The sequence below is a fragment of the Antechinus flavipes genome, chromosome 6 (assembly GCF_016432865.1).
Source record: "Antechinus flavipes isolate AdamAnt ecotype Samford, QLD, Australia chromosome 6, AdamAnt_v2, whole genome shotgun sequence".
NCBI lineage: Eukaryota > Metazoa > Chordata > Mammalia > Dasyuromorphia > Dasyuridae > Antechinus > Antechinus flavipes.
In genome coordinates this window covers 203,098,097-203,118,465 of record NC_067403.1, presented here as the reverse complement: position 1 = coordinate 203,118,465, position 20,369 = coordinate 203,098,097, and the positions used below count along the sequence as shown (strand labels likewise).

Below are 20,369 nucleotides of genomic sequence, written 5' to 3'. Positions count from 1 at the left end.
TTAAGGACATACTTTTAGGTTAAATTGATTGAATACTTGTTTTTTTTTGATAGATAAAGGTTTTCTTGGTTAAGAGATATGGTCATAAATGTGATCCATACTTTGGTCTGAGTATTTCTAAAAGTTTAATTGCTATGTTAAAAAAAACCCTTGAATTCTTTTATGTGGAATTGGGTGTTTTGTATAAGTTTAAATTGATTGTATTGGGTCATCCTGAGGTTATTTAAAGGGCCTCTGAACATAATAGTTGTTTTTCTTTGTCCTTTTGAAAATGTTTGTTATGGACAATATGCAATTTGGGATATTTTTCTATGTATTGGGTATTTTAAAAGCAAAATGATTTGTATATATATAATGTTCACTCATGTAACATCTACTTAGATATGATAATTGTTCTAAGTTGTGAACTTACTGAGACAAAATTGCTTTCTGTTATGACTTATAAGGATATGATAAATAATTTATCCGAAATTTGATTAATGACATCTCTTATTGGAGTTTTTGGGCTTAGAGTTAATTAGCTAATGCTATTTGGGAGTTTTAAAGCTCCACCCTGTGACAGTTACTGGGACAATTAATTGATAAGCTGTTAAAACTCAATTGCTTATGTTATGTTATAGTTATGTTCTTGCATTTTTCCTTCTGTAACTGATCTCTCTGATCAGAGCAATGGTCAATGGAACTGTTAATGCAATTCAATTATGTCAAGCCTGCTATTTTCAGTCTGGTCATATGTAATCATTGTATCCTAAATGCTTGGGCAACTGAGTATTTTGCCTGGTTATCTGTCTGTTACTGGATATTTGTGTTTTCTTCCTTTAAGGTTTCTACATGATAACTGGACAATTAACAGGGGTCTGTGGTTTCTACATGATAAGTGGACAATTAACAGGGGTCTGTAAGACTGCAGCTGTTTGTTTGGTCTGTAAAGCAAACTCGTCTCTTCACACAGGAAACTGCTGGCCAATCCATTTTGGCCTCCTCGTATTTTGCAACAGTTTGGTGAACTGAGTCTTTATCTGAGACTGATCTAATCTTTATGTGTTAGATTTGTGTTTTTGTTCTAGATTTTGGTCAAATTACAGATATTGACTTGCTTCTGGAACCGGGATCAGCTTTGATCAGCTTTGAATGTCACCACGGCACACACCCACTCTGCAAGGAATGAGAGCCTCCTATCACTTCACAGCCTGAAGCAGCAGTTTTAAAATGAGACCATGGACTGGACCCTGCATCGACTGTACTTTGGACTGATATGAGGGACTTTGGGAATGGTTGATGACTGTTAAACCTTGCCTGGATCATCTATTACTGTGTGTTTTAAGATTTGGGATGGGATTTGTTAAAACTATGTAATTATTGCTGTTATGTTTGAGGGCTTTTTAGGCCTTTTTAGGAAATGCTACTGTATTAGTCTGTTATGTATAGGGATTTTGATTTGCTCTTGGGATTTATATGGGGAATGGTCATTTGATAATTCCTTTTCGTGAGAAAAAAAAGGGGGAGGTAGAGATAGAACACTGGGGAAACTGGTATTTTTTTCAAAATACCTGAAAGAATGGGAACTCCTAGCTCCTATTCACTTTGCCTTAGGCATTTCTGCCCCACCCCCTATCTCACTAGTTCAGATTGAATTTGGATGCTTTAGTTTTAGAATCCCTTATTTTGTTAAAATTTCCCTGGCAGACTCAGTTTTGGGGATTATTTTTTAGAAAAGTTTTAGAAATCAGACACCTGTCCTGACACTGGCAGTCTCTCTGATCTGTTTTTCCATTCCTGTAACCCCAGTTCATTAAGTATTTCAGCATTTCAAAGGACCTTGAAGTTTGGCTTGAGGCACCTAAAAAGTTTGGAGTTTGCCTGCCTTGATGGTCTAACTGTGCATAATCTGCTCAGAAATCTGTATTCTAATAGCAGTCCTGTTTCTCTGGGTGGGGACGGGTGGAGCTACTACAAGCCTCATCCTTCCCCCATGGAGAGATTTGCCTCTCTGAATGGGCCTTGGACCCTGCTGCTTTGTAAGCAGAGACTGAGGTAAGTGCACAAATGATCACAGACCTAACTGTCCATCTCAAACTGGATTCTCTGGCTGAGATGGTGCTCCAGAACTGGAAAGGACCTGACATGCTTGCAACAAGGGAGCCTTTGTACAGCTGTTAACTTTGGGGTTATCAGGGAGAGAGTTGCCCTTGCCAATGAGTCTTTACATTTTTTTCTAGTTTTATTTTTGACTCATTTGCTTTACATAAGGTGGGACAAAGACCTCCTGGGTATCTAGAGGAAGGTGCTAAGATTCAAAGGTTTGAATATTTAGGAGAAAGAGTGTGGAATGTTATGCCACAGTTTTCTTTAACTGTCCTAACTCAGTTTCCCTGTCTCAGTTACCTTAACTGTTCTGTCTCTGACCCAGTAAAACTAAGGATTATTCGCTCTTGGGTTATAAATTAGCAAGATAAAAGAGTAGATCTCCTGATTCTTTTATGGATTTACAATATTCCTTTAGAATATTCCAAGATCAACCCATGATATCTTTACTTCTTTGTCTCTGGAATTTTAGGTTTTATGGCTTCCCCTCCCTGATAAAAAACTTTCCCTCCCTTTCTCTTCTTTGTCTCCAAAAATGTATTTAAGAAGTTGTTGTTCCTCCATTCATGGCTGGAGAATGGCATCTGGCAGCTGTATGCTGGACGCTGGATTCTTTGGGTCCTCCAGCCCTGGGACCAATATGGATTCCTTGGTCCCAGTATACTTATCTCTGTCTGACTGGATAATCTGAGACAAGAGTCCTGTCCAGTCAATCTTACTCTCCCATTAATAAAAATATTAAAACTCTCTAATCTCTCTCCTGCCTCAGTTTCTCCGGCATTACAAAATGAGGTATAAACTCCCTACATATTAAATTTGTTTTTCCTTGTCTCTTATTGCTTTTCCCCCTTTTTTCTGTGTGCTCTTCTTGTTTTGCATTCTCCTGTCCCTCTGCCTTTGTTCTTACTATTCCTTAAACCTTCTAAGAATTGTGGAATAGACCAACCTATCCTCCTCTCATCACCAACTTGCCATTTCTATCTTCCCACTATCTCCTTCCTTTCTAGACTCAGGTACAGCTTCCTCCATGAAGGCCCTTTGTTCATCCTTAACTGGTTTTCTATTGTGTCAGAAATATTTATATGCATATATTTTGTTCCTTTTTAGATTACAATGTCCCTGAAAGCTGAGTCTGTTTTGTATTTATCTTTGTATTTCCAAAGCCTAGCTGAGTACTTTAGATTTAGCAGGAACTTAATAAAGATTTATTAAATTGAGTTGAATTGAATTAGCTAATCTGATAAACCCATTGTACTAATATGCTAATACAAGACCAAAGAGTTTATTAGGGTCTGTCCTCTAGTTCTTAGACCACACATATGCATTATAAAATGGAATTTGTAGAGACAGCAAATAATTATTATTTAGTCTTTCTATTGTATTATGTTAACTTGCGTAAGTGAAATAAAATGTAACAATGCACAATCTGGTACAGATGAATTTGGTATAAAATGACTCACATCAGTGAAAAATTTAAAATGAAATGATCAAGAATAGGTCATCAGATTAACCTTATTTCCTTTTATAACAGGGTTATTAGACTTGTTCATAAAGGAATGATGCTGATAAACTTTATTTAGTTGTGAGTTATAGCGAATGTGTTGGATGATAGGATCCTAAAAGATCATAATAGGCTAGAAATTTGAGCTAAATTGAATAGGAAGCCATTTGATGGGGGTAAATAGAAAGTATTGTGCACAGGTTAATAAAATCAACTATAGAAGGGAAGGGTAACCAGATAGTAGTAGTTCATCTAAAAATATCTTATGTTTTGTTTAGTAAGATTAATATGGAGAAGCAAAAAAAAAAAAAAAAAAAAAGCCAACATGATCTACTATGAGAGGCGTAGAATAAAATTAAGTGGATGACAGCTTATACTATTCTGACCTGCACAGGCTGCATCTATAGAGTTTTACTTAGTTTGAGGGAATCATATTTTTGGATATTGACAATCTGGAGAACATATACAGGAATGCAACCAGAATGGTGAAGGGTTGCAAGATCATATGTATAGGTGGATTAATAGATCAATTAGCATTTATTAAGTACTAAGTGCTAGAAATATAAAGATAAAAAATGGCTCCTGCTTTCAAGGAGTAGTCTAATGAGGGAAAACACATTAAACAATTATACAAATAATACATATGTAGAGTAAATTGAGAATCACTTGAAGAAATGGAATGCTTGGCATGGGAAAAAAAAAAAAAACAAAAAAACAACCTGCTTGGGTAAGGGAGAGAGTGATTTCTCTCTTCAAGTATTTGAAGACTGGTCATATGAAAGAGGGACAAGATTTATTTTGCTTGACACCAAAGGCAAAATCAGGAAGAAATAGGTATAGATTGCAGAGAATTAAAGTTGGACTTAAGCAGGAATGGGCCACATTATTGAGGTAATGAGTTCTTTCTCCCTCAACCCTTATTGGAAGTCTTCAAAAAAAAAGAGTTGTATTTCCCCTTAGGTAGTATATTGTGTTGGAGATTCCTTTTTTAGATATGAACTATTTAATTAAGTAATACTATTATTATCCCCATTTCATGAGTGAGGAAACTGAAGCTTAAATGGTTAGTGGTAGACGCAAGAGTTGAATCCAGCATTCTTACTGCCAAATCCAGCACTTTCTCCACAGTGCCACCTCCAGTATCTAACTCACAAGATTATTATAAATACAAAATAATATAATTATATAATTAGCTGTCTTCTTTCTTAGAATATTAGCATTATATCATCATACAGCTACATTCAATTGCTCAAATAAATTTATCTTTCTAGCTGTCTTTGGGCTCGTCTTCTTAATTCAACATTCCTATTCAGCTTTGGTCTTTCCATCAGAAATGCTTGAAAGTCCTATGTTCTACTAAAAGTTCATTTCTCCTCTGTAAGATTATATTTGACTTTGCAAGGTAAGTTATTCTTGGCTGGAAGCTTATCTCTTTTGTCTATTGGAATTATATATTCTAAGATCGCCTCTCATTTTTAGTAGAAGCTACCAGATGTTGAGAGACTCTGGCTTTAGGATCTTTACAATATGAACTATTTTATTTTATTTAAATAGCAACTTTTTATTACCAAAATATATGCAAAGATAGTTTTCAATATTTACCCTTGCAAAACCTTGTGTTCCAATTTTTTCTCCTTTCCTTCCCCCTCCCTCTTCCTCTAGACAGCAAGCAATTCAATATATGTTAAACATGTACAATTCTTCTATACTGCAAAAGAAATTGTGTTGCAAAAGAAAAATCAGTTTAAAAAGGAGAAAAATGAGAAAGAAAACAAAAAGCAAGAAAATAACAACAGAAATGTGAAAATACTATGTTATGTTCCATAGTCTCCATAATCCTCTTTTGAATAAAGATGGGTCTCTCCATCACAAGTCTATTAGAATTAGCCTGAATCACCTCATTGTTGATAAGAGTCACATCCATCAGAACTGATTATCATATAATCTTGCTGTTGTCATGTATGATGTTCTCTTGGTTCTACTCACTTCACTTAGCATCAATTCATGTAAGTCTCTCTGGACCTCCAAATAATTGTGGATTCTGTTCAGAGAATTGATCTGGTATTGATCTGAGGAAATTGTCTGTTTACTCCATCTTGGCTCTACCCTTATCCTGAACTATTTTTTAATACTTAAATGTTTTTCTGTTCTGAATTTTGGTTATGATATTCTTGGCATTTTTCCTTTTGGAGTTCCTCTCATGATGTGATCCATGTATTTTAAAAATACTTTTACTTTGTTCTCTTGTTCTAACAGACATAAGCCACTTATTTTTCAAAATATGTTCATGATATTTTTTTTTTACTGTGGCTTTTAGTTCAATTATTCTTAAATTACCTCTGCATTTTTTTTCAGATCAGTTATATTTTATTTCAAATATCTTACATTTTCTTCTATTTTTAACCTTTTGATTTTGTTCTAATATATGTTACCTTCTCGTGGGATCATTGATTTCTGTTTGGTTTATTCTAGTTTCAGGAAATTCATTTCTGGAATAACATTCTCTTCTAAATTACTTATCTTCTGTTCAATTCATTCCTCTAGAGCTTTTATTTCATCTTTATCTGTGTCTTCATTTCTTCTAGATATTCAGGTAGTACTTGTGAAAATCCATTTTTTCCTCATCGTTGTTGATTAGATTTATGGTTAGATTTGTAAACATTTTTAAAAAATGATTGTTGTTTTACTCATCTTTCCAACTTAATTTCCTGAACTAGGACTTTGTGCTAGGAGGATTAGGCTCCACTCCCTTCTCTATTTTTGAGTGGGGATGCTGATCCTGCTTAGTCTCATTTTGGGTCCCATTGGTTCTTGGGTTGATCTCCACCTCCTGCTGTTAGGCACTCTCTGTATCTTTGAGATACTGGATATTTGTGGCTCTGTTTAGTGTTTCAGAACAATGTGTTAAGGATCTACTTACCCCTGTAAGAGGTCCAGGTGGGAACTGTCCAGATTGGAGTACTGTAGTGCTGTATTTATTGGTATAGTCTTGGTAGCAACCCACTGCTGCTCTCTGAGACTTCTATCTTAGGGATTTATTATTTGTCTGGGGATTTCTCAATAAACCTTCCACTCTTGCTACCTCTGAATATAATCTTACAGATTATAGATGTTTCATTTGTGTCAGACTGGTTCTCTCTTTGGTAGTGAGAGAAGAGGTCATTCTAGCAATGGCCTTCTGGAATATATATTTTTTGAGTAAAATTTTGGATTGGGATATATCTGTATAATTTACCATAGTTTAAAAAAATAGATTTTTTACCTTAATTTGATCTGGTATGAACTTCAGTTTTGAAGTAGGTACTGGGGAGTTGGGCAAACTGTATTCCATTTAGCAGCCACTTTGGCAGGGCTTGAACTTCCCATCTGCATACTCATTACTTCACTTCACATATTTTACAGTCAGTTCAAATTGGCTTATTTGCCATTCCTCACACATGTTGGCCCTTCTTTGTCTTTGTATTGACTGCTCCAGGGCCTTAAAGGTTCTCCCTCTTCAGCTTCTTGGAATCTCTGGATTCTTTCAATACTCATTTCAAATACCACCTTCTGCAGGGATCCTTTCCTGATCTTCTCCCTTTCCCCCCATTGTCCCTTTCCTCTAAATGTCTTTCCCTACTCTCTCTCTCTCTTCTTCCTCTTCCCTTTCTCCACCTCCCTCTCCTTCTCCTTTTCTTTTTCCCTCTACACACATATACATACATACACACAGAAACATATATACACATATAAAACATAACAAGGGAGACAATATATAAATGTATGTGTATAAACATGCATATATGTTCTCTCCCATTAAAACAGAAATTCCTTGAGGAAAGTGCCTTTTCCCCCCTTTTTTTCTTTATATCTCTAGAAGTAATCATAGTGCCTGGCATTTAGTAACCACTTAATGAATATTTGTTCATTGTTACAAAATTTTGAACCAACTGATTTTTAAGGCCTCTACCAGCACTAAATTCTATAATTTTTATTTATTTCCCATCTGGATCTTGTTTGAAAAAATCAAGATGGAGTTGGGAAACATGATTGCTAAGTTTCCTTCTAGTTGAATGTTCTGTGATTCTCAAGTGAAACGACTACGTCCTTAGGAATATCCCAGATTCAATATGAAACCCTCTTCTCTATTTTGTTATAATCATCTGTTGTGGAGTTGTGGAATCATGAGTTGTGGAATAGGACAACTGTCTATATTTGGTATGATTCCCAACCTGCCTGGATGTAGAAACATTAACTTCATAAGCTTGAAGGCAGAAATATTTATTAGTTATTTCCCTATCAACATCCCTTTCTTATCATTTCTTACCATTTTCCTTCTCCCCTTCTACCCCCACACTAACATTCTAAAAGAAAATGCAGAATCACTATACTGTTTATTGCTAAGTGATACACAATTTTTTCAAGCTGCAATTGTCAAGGTTAACTTAATCTTATAATACTGATTTATAGCTATATAGACAGTAGCCAGGCAAGCTGTATATCCTGAAACCATAACCTAACAAAGCTCTTTTTAATATTCTCAGCTTGTTTTGGCTTTCTATTCACTGGTAATTATATTTTTATTTAGAAAAATAGCAATCTCTATTCCTCTATCCACATTAGTGTCTATACCTATAGGTACTGTGTAAGGAGAGAAAAAAAAAAACCCACTGGTAATTGCTTAAAAACTGCTTGCATTGTTAAACTGTTTTAGAAAAGGCATTAGAGGTTTTATGGGAGCTTGATTTGCAAACCTGACCCCAGGAAGCAAACATAACCAACAGCCAATGTTTTTCCAGAAATAGTTTCTTTCCTTCAATAAATCCTAGCCACTGTTGCCAGATTCATTTTTTTCAAGATCACCTCTTTTCCTTGCTCAACACTCTTTACTATCTTTCTTATTGCCTGCTAAATAGAGTCTACAATCATTAGCCTGGCTAAGTTCCCCATAAGATAGATACTATCTATTTTTCCAGTTTTATCTCTTAAGAACATATCAGATAAAACATATGATTGAAAAAAAAAAAGGATTGTCTTAAGACATATGGAGAGATTGATGACAACTAGCACATATTTATCCATGAAATGTAAAAAAAAAAATCAAAGAAAGTTTCCTTATTTGATGGATGCCCTCTGGAGGAATATTTTCTTTTGTCAAGAAAAAATGTATTTTATTTTATTTTAAATTTTAAATAATAGTTTTTTATTTTCAAAATACATATAAAGATTGTTTTAAATATTAATCCTGGCAAAAGCTTTTGTTCCAAATTTTTCTCGCTCCCTTCCTCCCACCCCCTCCCCTAGAGAGCAAATAATCCAGTATAGGCTAAACATGTCCAATTCTTCTAAACATATTTCCACATTTATCATGCTCACAAGAAAAATTAGATCAAAACGGGAAAAAATTAAGAAGAAAAAAAGGCAAGCAAACAACAAAAAAAAGTGAAAATCCTATGTTGTAATCCACACTCAGTTCCCATAGTCCTCTCTCTGTGTATAGATGGCTCTTTCCATCATAAGATCATTGAAACTGGCCAGAATCACCTCATTGTGAGATCAGAATTGATCATCGTATAATCTTCTTGTTTCTGTGTATAATGTTCTCTTGGTTCTACTCAATTTCATTTAGCACCAGTTCATGTAAGTCTCTCCAGACCTCTTTGAAATCATCCTGCTGATCATTTCTTATGGGAAAAATATTCCATAATATTTACATATCATAATTTATTCAGCTGTTCTCAAACTGATGGGCATCCACTCATTTTCCAGTTCCTTACTACTATAAAAAGGGCTGCCACAAACATTTTTGCACATGGGGATCTCTTTCCCTTTTTTATAGTCTCTTTGAGATACAGGCTAAGTAGAGACATTGCTGAATCAAAGGGTATAATACATAGTTTGATAGCTCTTTGGGCTTAGTTCTATATTGCTCTCCAGAATGATTGGATCAATTCACAACTCCACCAACAATGTATCAGTGTCCCAGTTTTCCATCATCTCCTCCAACATTCATCATTATCTTTTCCTGTCATCTGAACTAATCTGAGATGTATGTAGTGGTACCTCAGAGTTGTCTTAATTTGTATTTCTCTAATCAATAGTGATTTAGTACAATTTTTCATATAACTAGAAACGGCTTTAATTTCTTCATCTGAAAATTGTCTATGTCCTTTGACTATTTAGCAGTTGGAAATTGGCTTGTATTATGTGAGGAATAGTGAAAGAACATAGACCAAATGAGAGGAATAAACTGTAGAAATACATTGATGAGATTGTAGATCTCTTGAAAGTTTCTTCCTTAACCATGCTATTCTCTAGTCAAAATGGATTTTTCCCTTTTGTGCAAATATATTCCAATGCTTTCCAACATTCTGCCTTTGCCTGTCCTCAAAGTGAAAGTCTGGCCTCTGCCTATCAAAAACCTGCCTATCTCTCAAGGTCCAGCTCCAATGCTGCTTCCCTAGCTGAAATTATTACTGGTATCTCCCATTCAGTCACATACCACTAAAGATATAATTCCTCGGCTGCATTCCCATACTTACAGTACTTCTTGAATGGAGTGGAAAATAGTCACAGAACTAAAAGGAATTGGATACACACCATCATCTTCCCATCTTGTGCCAATTAGAAGTAGATACATGGCACATTAAGACAAAAGGGAAACTCCTCCAGCTGTGGTGTGAACTAATAAATTAGGGCTAAGTACTGTTACCTAGGAATTTGGCAGCCTAGACCTCCATGATGTTGGTTGCTAAGATGCATCCTCTTCCTTCAAGCCAAATTATTAGGGGCTGACCTCTAGACTTGATTTTGGAAACTGGCACACTGATATGTGTTATTATAATGAGCATTGATGAGCATTATTATTATTGGCTGGGGTGAGAGATTTAGGTTCTGATAGAATCAGGAGTTCAGAGCCTTTCAGGCAATAGGAAACAGATTTAAAGAAAATCCCTTGGGATCTTGAGTGATACTCATTTTGGAACAGTCCTGGAAATACATGGATATGAATTGTACAAGACAGAATGGTGATGGATGGGTCATATCACTTGGGGGAGTGCCCATATGAGTGAGATTTTAGATTCCTCATGAGAAGGGAAACTTTTGAAAAATACAAATTCTTACTTCAAAGGAGAATTTTATTTCAAAATTTTGTGACATCTGATACTTCCTACATTGCTTATAACAAGTTTCTATACCATGTGGTAAAGGTGATAGTCTCCTCACTGAAGAATGAGGTTTAATTATATATCTAAGGTCTACTTCTGGAATTGGATGGTGCTTGCATAGATAATCCTCCATCCCTGTTGGGTACTGAAATATTGGAAGAGAGGGAAACCCAAACCTCAAGAAACTTTAGCCTCACACTAACAATATGGTAGACCCCTGATTCTCTAAGCCTCAAAAAGAAGGGTAAAAGGGGAGACAGCAAACCCTAGTGAGAGAAGACCTCTCTCATAAATGGCAGATTGAGATCTAGAAGTGGAGGCAATCTGGAGAACTGCTACAAAAAGGAAGGATCCCATCCCACATTAGAAATACAAGAAAAATCTCCAATTGCTCCATTCTTGTTTGAATTTTGACTTGAAAGTTCTTTTTTACTCTAAAGTTTTTTATCTTATAATGATGGAAAACTTTAATAAATTTATGGACAATATTGAAAATACATACTGATGGTTTGATTTTGGGCAGTAGAAATTTAAAAATCACTCAATGTGAGCCTAGATTTTTATATGTATATATTTCCATTTTTTTCTCCAGATTATAGATGAAGAAGAAACCCAATTCATGAGTAACTGCCCTGTGGCTGTCACAGAAAGCACACCACGGAGGAGGACACGAATTCAGGTTTTCTGGACCGCTCCACCTGCTGGTACAGGCTGTGTGATTCTAAAGTAAGTTAAGATTGATATCCTTGCAGTAACATGACTCAGCTTCCTGCGGCTCACTGACAGCCCACACTGCAGTGGGAACACAGAAAAAAGGTTTGAAAGTTCCCCTTAGGCTGATGCACTATGAAATGCCAATGAGCTTTGGTCTATGTCTCTGATTACCAATAGCGTGACCTCCTATTTGCTCCTACAAGGGAAGACAATGATAGAACTGGAACTCCCCAGTGATAAACTTTTGATGTGAGGGAAGTTTGGCTTTGGGGTCTTCCCTTTGAGGCTTTTTTCCCTGTACTTTCTTAGAACTTTCCTTCTCCCATGTTAAAAGACTCTTGTCATTCTTCCTTGATTCCATTCCTAGATCCTAAAGTCATGATGTATCATCAGTGATACAAAGCTCTGTAAAATTCAGGATGTGTATTTTTCGTGTGGGTTAATTTATTCAACAAACATTTATTAAAGGCTTACTATGCACATAATTTTGCGAGGCTCTGGAGAAAATAGAAAGTTTAGGTAGGAAGACACTGTCCCTATCCTGATGAATCTTATAATATACAGAGGAATAAGATGCGCAATTAACTCTAATATATTTTATTACATGATAAGCTAAAATACAAAGTGCATAGTTATGTCTGAGAGTAAATGTCTTTACTGATACAGAGGATCAGGGAAGACTCCAAGAATGTCGCAGCATCTTAATTGGATAGGAAATCAACAACTGAAGCTGTTGGAAGCATGATGGATAGGGGATATACTGTTAGGAAAGATCTGTTATAAAATCCATGTCTGAGAATTACTAGTAAGTAGCTTGGCTGTAATGTCTTTGTGCCTCATTCTTCTCGTTTCCAAAATGGGAGAAATAATAACGCTGACACTGTGTGGCTCTTTAAGGGCTTTATGCTTTATGCACAATATTACATTGGGAATGTGCAGTTAGGCACTATTATGTCCATTTTATAGATGGGAAAACTGAGGCTAGGAGTAAATAAGAGATGATAATAATAATATTTAGCTTTTACGTGTGCTTTGCAGATGTTATTTTATCCTTATAACAATTCTGGGAGGTAAGTGCTATTGTTATAGCCCTTTTGATGGGTGAGGAAACTGAGGCAGACAGCAGTTAACTGATATACTAAAGCATCCACATACACAATGACATAGGATTTGAATTCATCTCTTCCTAATTCCAAGTCCAGTACTCTGTTGCACCACTTCACTACCTCCAGGTGACTGTGCTGTGGTCATGTGTCTTGTAAGTATTAGGGATGATATTTGAGTCCATGTCTTTCTGATGAAAAATCCGGGATCTTATCCACTACAAGTTCCTGCTACCCATTGTTACCCCTTCTCATAGAACTGCTGGGAAGATCAAATGAAATAACACGTTTAAAGTAGTCTGTGAACCTTAAGGTGCTATTGCAATGTCAGCTATCTTTGTTGTTCATAATATATAATTAGCATCCATATTTAATATAACTATTAAAATTTATAATTACTCTTATTATGTAACTACTACATTATATAATATAGTAATAATTATACTTAATATAAATTATATTATGTTGGTTTTCTTTCTTGCCCCACACTAACTTAAAACAGATCAAAGCCAGAAATCTAAGGACTAATTTGGAAAATGTAGTCTGAGTATGGGAGTAACTTTTGGACCCACAAAGAGTTGGCTAGAGAGACAACAGAGAAGTGTGAACATGGAAATTAATGATGGACTAATAATCATTTTGCTTCACACATAACAACATTTTTCTGATGTTTGAGGTATGCTAGTCTGCATCATCTTTCTTCTCACCCCTTCTTTACTCCAACACACACTGATTCTTTCTCCCTCTTCCCTTTCTTTTCTCTCCTCAACTTCTCCTTTTTTTCTTCCTCTTCCTTCTCTCTCTCCCCCTTCTTTTCTCTGTCTTCCTTCTTTTCTCTCTCCCCCTTCTCTTCTTTCTCCCCACTCCCCTTTTTCCTCTCTCCCCTTCCTTTCTTTCCCTCCTTTCCCTCTTCTCCCTCTCTCCTTTTCCCCCTCTTTTCTCCCTCCTTTTTTTCCCTCTCTCTCCTTTCTTCCCTCTCTTCTTCCTTCTTTCTTTGTCTATCTCTCCATCTTTCTCTGTCTCTGTGTTTGTGAGTGTCTGTCAGTCTCTCTGTAACGCTCTGCATCTCTCTCTCTGTGCCTTTCTCTCATTCTGACTTTGTCTGTCTGTCCCTCTCCACCTCATGGTCTCCCCTCCTATTCTGAAGACATCACAGTTGTTCACTTCAGCACTAAGTTTCTTTGTCTGCCTTCCTCAGATCACAGTCTGCTCCTTGACAGTGAGTGACCCCCTGATCTATCTCATTTCCTTTTTAATCCAAGCTGAACATTCATTTGCAAGTTATCTGAGAAATTTTATCTTCATTATCAACTGGCTGAAATGTGTGTTTTTTTTTTTTTTTTTTTTTTTTTGGTAATTGTCTCCCTCAGTTTCTCTCAGATCTGTTGTTTTCTCAGCTTGGAGTGCTTAACTTAGTAAAGCAGTGTGACTGAGTCTTTAGCAAAGAGACAAGAACTTATTTAGCCAAATTAGTGTTGTCCTTCAAAGTAATCCTCTGGGAGACTGAGAATACAATCAACATTAGGTCACATTGAACTGGTCTTTACCTACTGCTCTAAGGTTTATATGCCATTTTACATTTTAGAAAGGTGCTATTAGCATCTTCATTTTACAGATATGAAATCTGAGCCCCTAGAATGGTTAAATGATTTTTCCCAAGGTCATACAGCTAGTAAAAGTAGAAAACAGATTTTGAATCTGGGCATCCTTGACATTGAAGTCTAGTTCCCTCATCCTTACGCCTTTAGGCACTCATACACAAAACCAAACTAAACTCCCATCTTTTACTGGAAGCCTTCCCAAATTCCTCTTAATTGTGCTGCCTTTTCACTGTTAATTATTTCCTATTTGTCCTATATAGAGCCAGTTTGTATACCTTCATTTGCTTGTTACTTCTTCCCCCATTCCATTATAAATTCCTTGAGGACAGAAGCTCTTTTTGTTGCTTTTGTTGTTTTTGGTTTTTGCCTTTCTTTGTATCCTCAATGCTTAGCACAGTGCCTGGCACATAATACATGCTTAATAAATATTAATTGATTGAATTATTTTCATCAAAAACAAAAACAGGAAGAGATATGTCAGCAGTGGAGAGGACAAGCAGATGGTCATGGTAGTATAAGAAACAGTAGGATGACAGGGACCAGAGGATGACACTGAATTAGGTGTAATCATAACAGAAGAAGAAGAATCCTGTCATTTCTAGCAGAAGTGTCAGACACATGATTCAGAGCCTCAACACTCCTAAATAAGACTGAATGAGATTAAAATGTGTTTGGGAAATATGTAACAAAATAAAAGAAAAATACAATTTAACAGACAATATTAAATTTTAAAACTAGGTTAATATGTGGCCTGCAGGGATCCTTAAATATGGATTAGTGGCTCTCTTTATTTGAATTTGGAACAACTGATTTATGGAGTCCAGCTCATGCTTTCTAGGCTAACTTCTAGGCAGCACAATTAAAAAAGGAACTTCAGTTGATCAGTAATGAACAGAACCAGTACACCCAGAAAAAGAACACTGGGAAATGAGTGTGGACCACAGCATAACGTTTCCACTCTTTCTGTTATTTGCTTGCAATTTTGTTTTTCTTCTTAGGTTACTTTTAACTTCTTTCTAAATCCGATTTTCCTTGTGTAGCAAGACAACTGTATAAGTATGTATACATATATTATATTTAACATATACTTTAACATATTTAACATGTACGGGACTACCTGCCATCAAAGGAAGGAGGGGAAAAGTTGGAACAGAAGTTTTTGCCAGGGTCAGTGCTGAAAAATTACCCATGCATATATTTTGTCAATAACAAGCTATAATAAAAAACAATTGAAGAACTTGGGGATGGATAAAGGTAAAGCTCTATAATAATATTATTTTGGGGGAGGTAACTAGGGAATAGGCAAGGTAGCAGGCTTGCTTTTGAATAGGTGGAATATCAGAAATTGCATATTGGAGATCTCTGGATTGTCCCAAAAATGAAGCTCCTTCTCCCCAGATTTTGTCATTCCTGCTCAAAGCTCTATTCATTCCACCTTAGTTATGGCTCTGCTGTCATTGTTCAAATCATCTACATATCCTTCTCTGTAAATGAACTATCAGGATTTGCAAACTATTCTTTTGCACATTCTCAGTGTCTGAAAACCTCCATTTCCTGAAAAGTGGATCTCATTTTTGGGGAAAAGACAAAAGCCATTTGCAACTAATTATAAGGACTTTGGTAAATGATAAAGCTAGGTAAAACCATGTCTTTCATACTAGTAGGACTAGCTGTAAGAGATGCAACTTTTTCTTGTGAAATTTGTAAACTGAATGTGAAAGTCCTTCCAAATCAAGATTTCCAACACTCTTTTGTTGGACTGCCAGAATAAATTTGTTACTCCATTCAGTAACTCCTTTAAAGAACAATATTGTTGTATAAGTTCTACTGAGTAACATTGACTAAATTCTACTGAATGTTCACCATTGCCTCGAAGCCATGGCTTCTACCCCGTAACCCCCACAATGTCCAGTGGAGGTCTAGGAACATAGCAAGAGCTTCATAAAAACTTGTGAATGACTACTTTCAAAGAGGGGATTGAAGAAAGTGCTACAGAAGTAAAAGTAATAAGGCAGCTTTCAGCTTCCAGGCAGCCTTCAGAGCCATGATATGTCACAATCAGTGATATAGACTCAAACCTAAATATCTCAGAAGCACAGTAAATGTTTTCAAACCTGTTTGGTGGGAGTGCCTGGGGGGAAAAGATACAAAAACTATTTGATTTCTTGATAGCTACAATATGTATGTAAGAGGAGACATCTTCACAATTACATCAAGGATTTCCCATGAGGTACAATTCGTGATTGCTGTTCTGATGGGATCCCCTCAGCCCTTCACTTTAGGAGTATGGTTCTTTCTTTCTCTTTTAGAAAGTCTCTTTGGATGTAATATTGATTTATTGCCCAACATTAAGTGGTAAGAAGAAAATTAATTGAGGCTATTTGATGGGGCGCTGAATATGTGCATAGTCAATTTCAAGATAAGCCTGAATGATTTTTTTTGCTGCGTGGAAATATTGGGCCAAGAGAGAAATTGGGCAGGAATGGGAGGTCAGGAGAGTCGAAACTATTAACCCTGTTATTAATGACTGACATTTATATAGCACTTTGAGATTTTTTTTCCCCACATTACTTTATCTGATCTTCACAAAAGTCCTGGGGGTAAGTGCTCCAGCTTTATTATTTGCATTTTATAAATCAGGAAACTGAGGCTTGAGTCTTGTGAAATGATTAGCCCAGAATCACATAGCCAGCCTAATCAGGGGAAGAATTCAAACCCAATCTTTCTGACTTCAAGTTCAGTGCTACATTCACTGTACCTAGTAAATCCACTAAAATCATTGCTGTCAGTGATGATGATGACACTTAACCTATGTCTGTAAAAGTGTTTTATACTTTTCAAAATGTTATTAGTTCCAATGATTTCTTTGAGTCAGATGACAAATAACCTTGTAAGAGTCCGGACAGAAAAAAAATTAGAGATTCATGAGCTGTGACATTGATGGTCAGTTTTCTTTCATTTCATATTTAGCAAACATTTATCAAGCTCTTCCTGTGTATAATGCATAATCTGGATAAAGTCATTGTTTCGTGGCATCTTTGTCAACTCACGTTCCACTTTCCTCATCAATCTAGGAATTTGACCTTCGGAGAAAATAAATGTTGAAAAGAATAGAGCTTTCCCTCAAATATAGATGGTGACGGATTGAATAATCAGATTTGATTTGCTATGATGCATCAGTGTGTCTTTAAAATATTGCTGCTCTGTTTTCATTTGCATCAAGATATAAAATAGACACATTCTTCTTTAAAGTGGTTGGGCAAACAGGTGGCTCACAGTGATGCTTAGATAATTGAACCAAGAGAGTCAGTCCTTGTCATAAGTTTTCTTTAGTCAAATAGGCGAGTCAGTCAGGCTTTCTAAGCAATTAACATTGTTTCTACAAAACAAGATTTAATTATTAGTTTTACAGATTCATTCACAAGTTTTTATTGAAGCCCTGCTATATCCCCAGCTCTCTACTAGGCTCTGTGAGAATTTTAGGGGTCCTCAAACTATGGCCCGCAGGCCAGATGTGGCAGCTGAGGACGTTTATCCCCCTCACCCTGGGCTATGAAGTTTCTTTATTTAAAGGCCCACAAAACAAAGTTTTTGTTTTTAACTATAATCCAGTCCTCCAACAGTCTGAGGGACAGTGAACTGGCCCCCTATTTAAAAAGTTTGAGGACCCCTGGAAAAGAAATGGTTCCAGGGCATTAGGAAACATTCCATAGAATATAGTATCAGAAGTGAGATATTACTCTATGCATTGCATTTGTGTTTATGTATATTGATTCAATTAATTCATTAATCATATATTAAGTGCCTACTATATGCCAGGCACTGTGCTAAATTCTAGGGATACAAAAAGAGGCAAAAGACAGTCCCTGCCCTCAAGGACCTTACAATCTAATATGGGAGGGTAATGTGCAATCAAATATATATAAAGTAAGTTATATACAGGACAAATAGGAAATAGTTAAAAATGGAATTAAGGGATTAAGAAAGGTTTCTTGTAGATGGTAGGATTTTAGTTAAGACTTAAAAGAAACCAGAAAGATCAGTAAAGGAAAATTTCTGTGGTATTTTTTTAAACAAGATTTAACAAGGGTAAGTGATTTAGAACCAGATGGGAATATTTCCTGGCCCTTTGGGAATATTTCCTTAGCAATTTGACTATATGGATTTATTTTGTTTTCCGATGTGACTGGGTTGTGGGAAGTGCACAGTTCGTATTGCTTTCCTGTTGGCATAAACTTAATACCATTCACATTTTCCAGTCAGGTACAAAATTTTGAATATTTCCTATTTGTGAGAATTCTACTTAGTTCTCTGCATAATTTTTCACTCAAGTGGGTGGGCTTGCCTAGTCAATTTTTCAGGCAGCCTTCAGAACTATGATAATGTTACAATCAATGACATGGGCTCAAACCAAAACATCCTCGAAGTCCAGTAGGTTTTTTTCAAATCTATTTGACAGGAGATCCTATTCTCCTGAAGATTGCCTAAAGGACTAGCCAAGGAGAACTGCTCACATGTCCTTTGTGTTAGCTTAGTCTTGGGGAAAAGCCATATAGCCCCCTGTGTACCAATGGTGTCTGAAGTCTATTAGTTCTTTCCCTCATTCCACTGGAATTTAGCACTTCCTGAACCATTTCTTAAAGGTGAAATTTGAATATTTATAGTGGAGGAAAAGCCAAAGATTTGTTCAAACTTACTAAATAAAAAATAGATTTATTTTGTTCCATCACTTAAAGGATCAAATTTTTCTGCTCTATAAATTTAGAAAGCCCAACTCTGTAATTCAATTTATTCAATTGAGCAAACATTTAGTAAGATGTTAGTATGTTCAAAGCACAATGTTAGACATTAGGTTAGTGTTAGGCAAAGACAATAAAAATAGATCCTGCCTTCAAGAAGCTTACGTTCTATCAAAGGAGATAACATGTAAAAAATAAGCCTTTCTCTGGTGATTTCAAGAGGAAGTAGAGAGCACTGATGAATAAGATGAGGAAAGGGTTTTCATGGGAGCTGAACCTCAGAGGAAATAGATCCTAAGACTCAGCAGTGAAGAGGGAATATTCTCCACACTTTGGAAGACAGCTCTTATAAAAACACAAAGAGGGAGAAGAGGGAATCTCCACTTCAGGAAGTGGAAATTGGCTGGAACAAATAGAACATGGAAAGGAGTAACATATGATAAATTTAGAAAGATGGATTCAGATTTCAAGGGGCTTTCAATGTCAGTCTGAAGAGTTTTTATTTTATCTCAGAGGCATTAGGAAGTGAGAGACAATTCTTGAGCAGGGGAATGATGTGTTCAGATTGAGCTTTTGGTAGGATATTTTGTTAGTTGGGCAGAAGCTATACTAGAGTAGAGTTCCTTAAATGTCCTTTAAAAAAAAAAAACCTCATTTTTACCTTTTATCCAAGAAATTTTTTAGGACCCCTAGGGATATAGGTAAACAAAATGGATATGTAAATCAAGCATTTACTGATGATAAATCATCAAGAAATTTATTTTAAATAGTTTTTTGGCATACATATAATTTTATCATCTATTAAAGATGAAAGCATATGAATGAGATTAATGTGCTTGTTTTTACATAAAGAATTAAATCTTGGTAGAATATTTGATACCTTTTACTGCTGCAAATTTTTTCATAATCCCTCATGTTCAGTTATATGACTCCATATGAGGTTGTGAGCCATAGTTTAAGAAGCTTTGTAACTAGAGAAAGGGAATCTTGGCAACCAGATAGCCACTAAATGACTATTGTAATAATTCAAATTGGAGGTTATAAGATAGAAATTAAAACTAGAGTAGTGACTGCTTTGAGTGGAGAGAAGGGAATGGATGTGAGATGGATTTTGAAGATTGAATCAGCAGAACTTGGCCACTCAATGAATGTTGAGGTAATGAGGGAAAGGAAGAGACTCAAGCATCCCTTTGGAGATGCAGGAGGGTGAAACCTTCAATAGAAGACCAAGAAAAATTGGAGGAAGGGTGACTTTTAGAGTTGGGTTTTACAAACACGTTCAGTTTGAGGTGCATATGGTAATATCTATTGGAAATATCTATTAGTTGATGTTTAGGGATAGGAGCTCCAAAAAGACAAAGGAGATTACCCAGAGTCATCTGCATGGAAATAATAATTAACTATGGACATCAAGAGAAAAGATATTAAGACAAAAATAAGAGCTAGGCCAGATACTTAGAGAAAACCTATGGTTGGGA

At 35.9% G+C, this 20,369-nt stretch overlaps 1 protein-coding gene across 2 annotated transcripts in view; it reads left to right on the top strand.

The window, feature by feature from the left end:
- SPON1 (spondin 1) overlaps window positions 1–20,369 on the top strand; it is a 368,982-nt gene that overhangs the window by 88,932 nt on the left and 259,681 nt on the right. For both annotated transcript variants that reach the window (XM_051966978.1, XM_051966977.1), the window contains exon 3: window positions 11,327–11,460. In XM_051966978.1, the coding sequence (XP_051822938.1) occupies window positions 11,327–11,460 (134 nt within the window). The remainder of the gene's footprint in view (window positions 1–11,326; window positions 11,461–20,369) is intronic.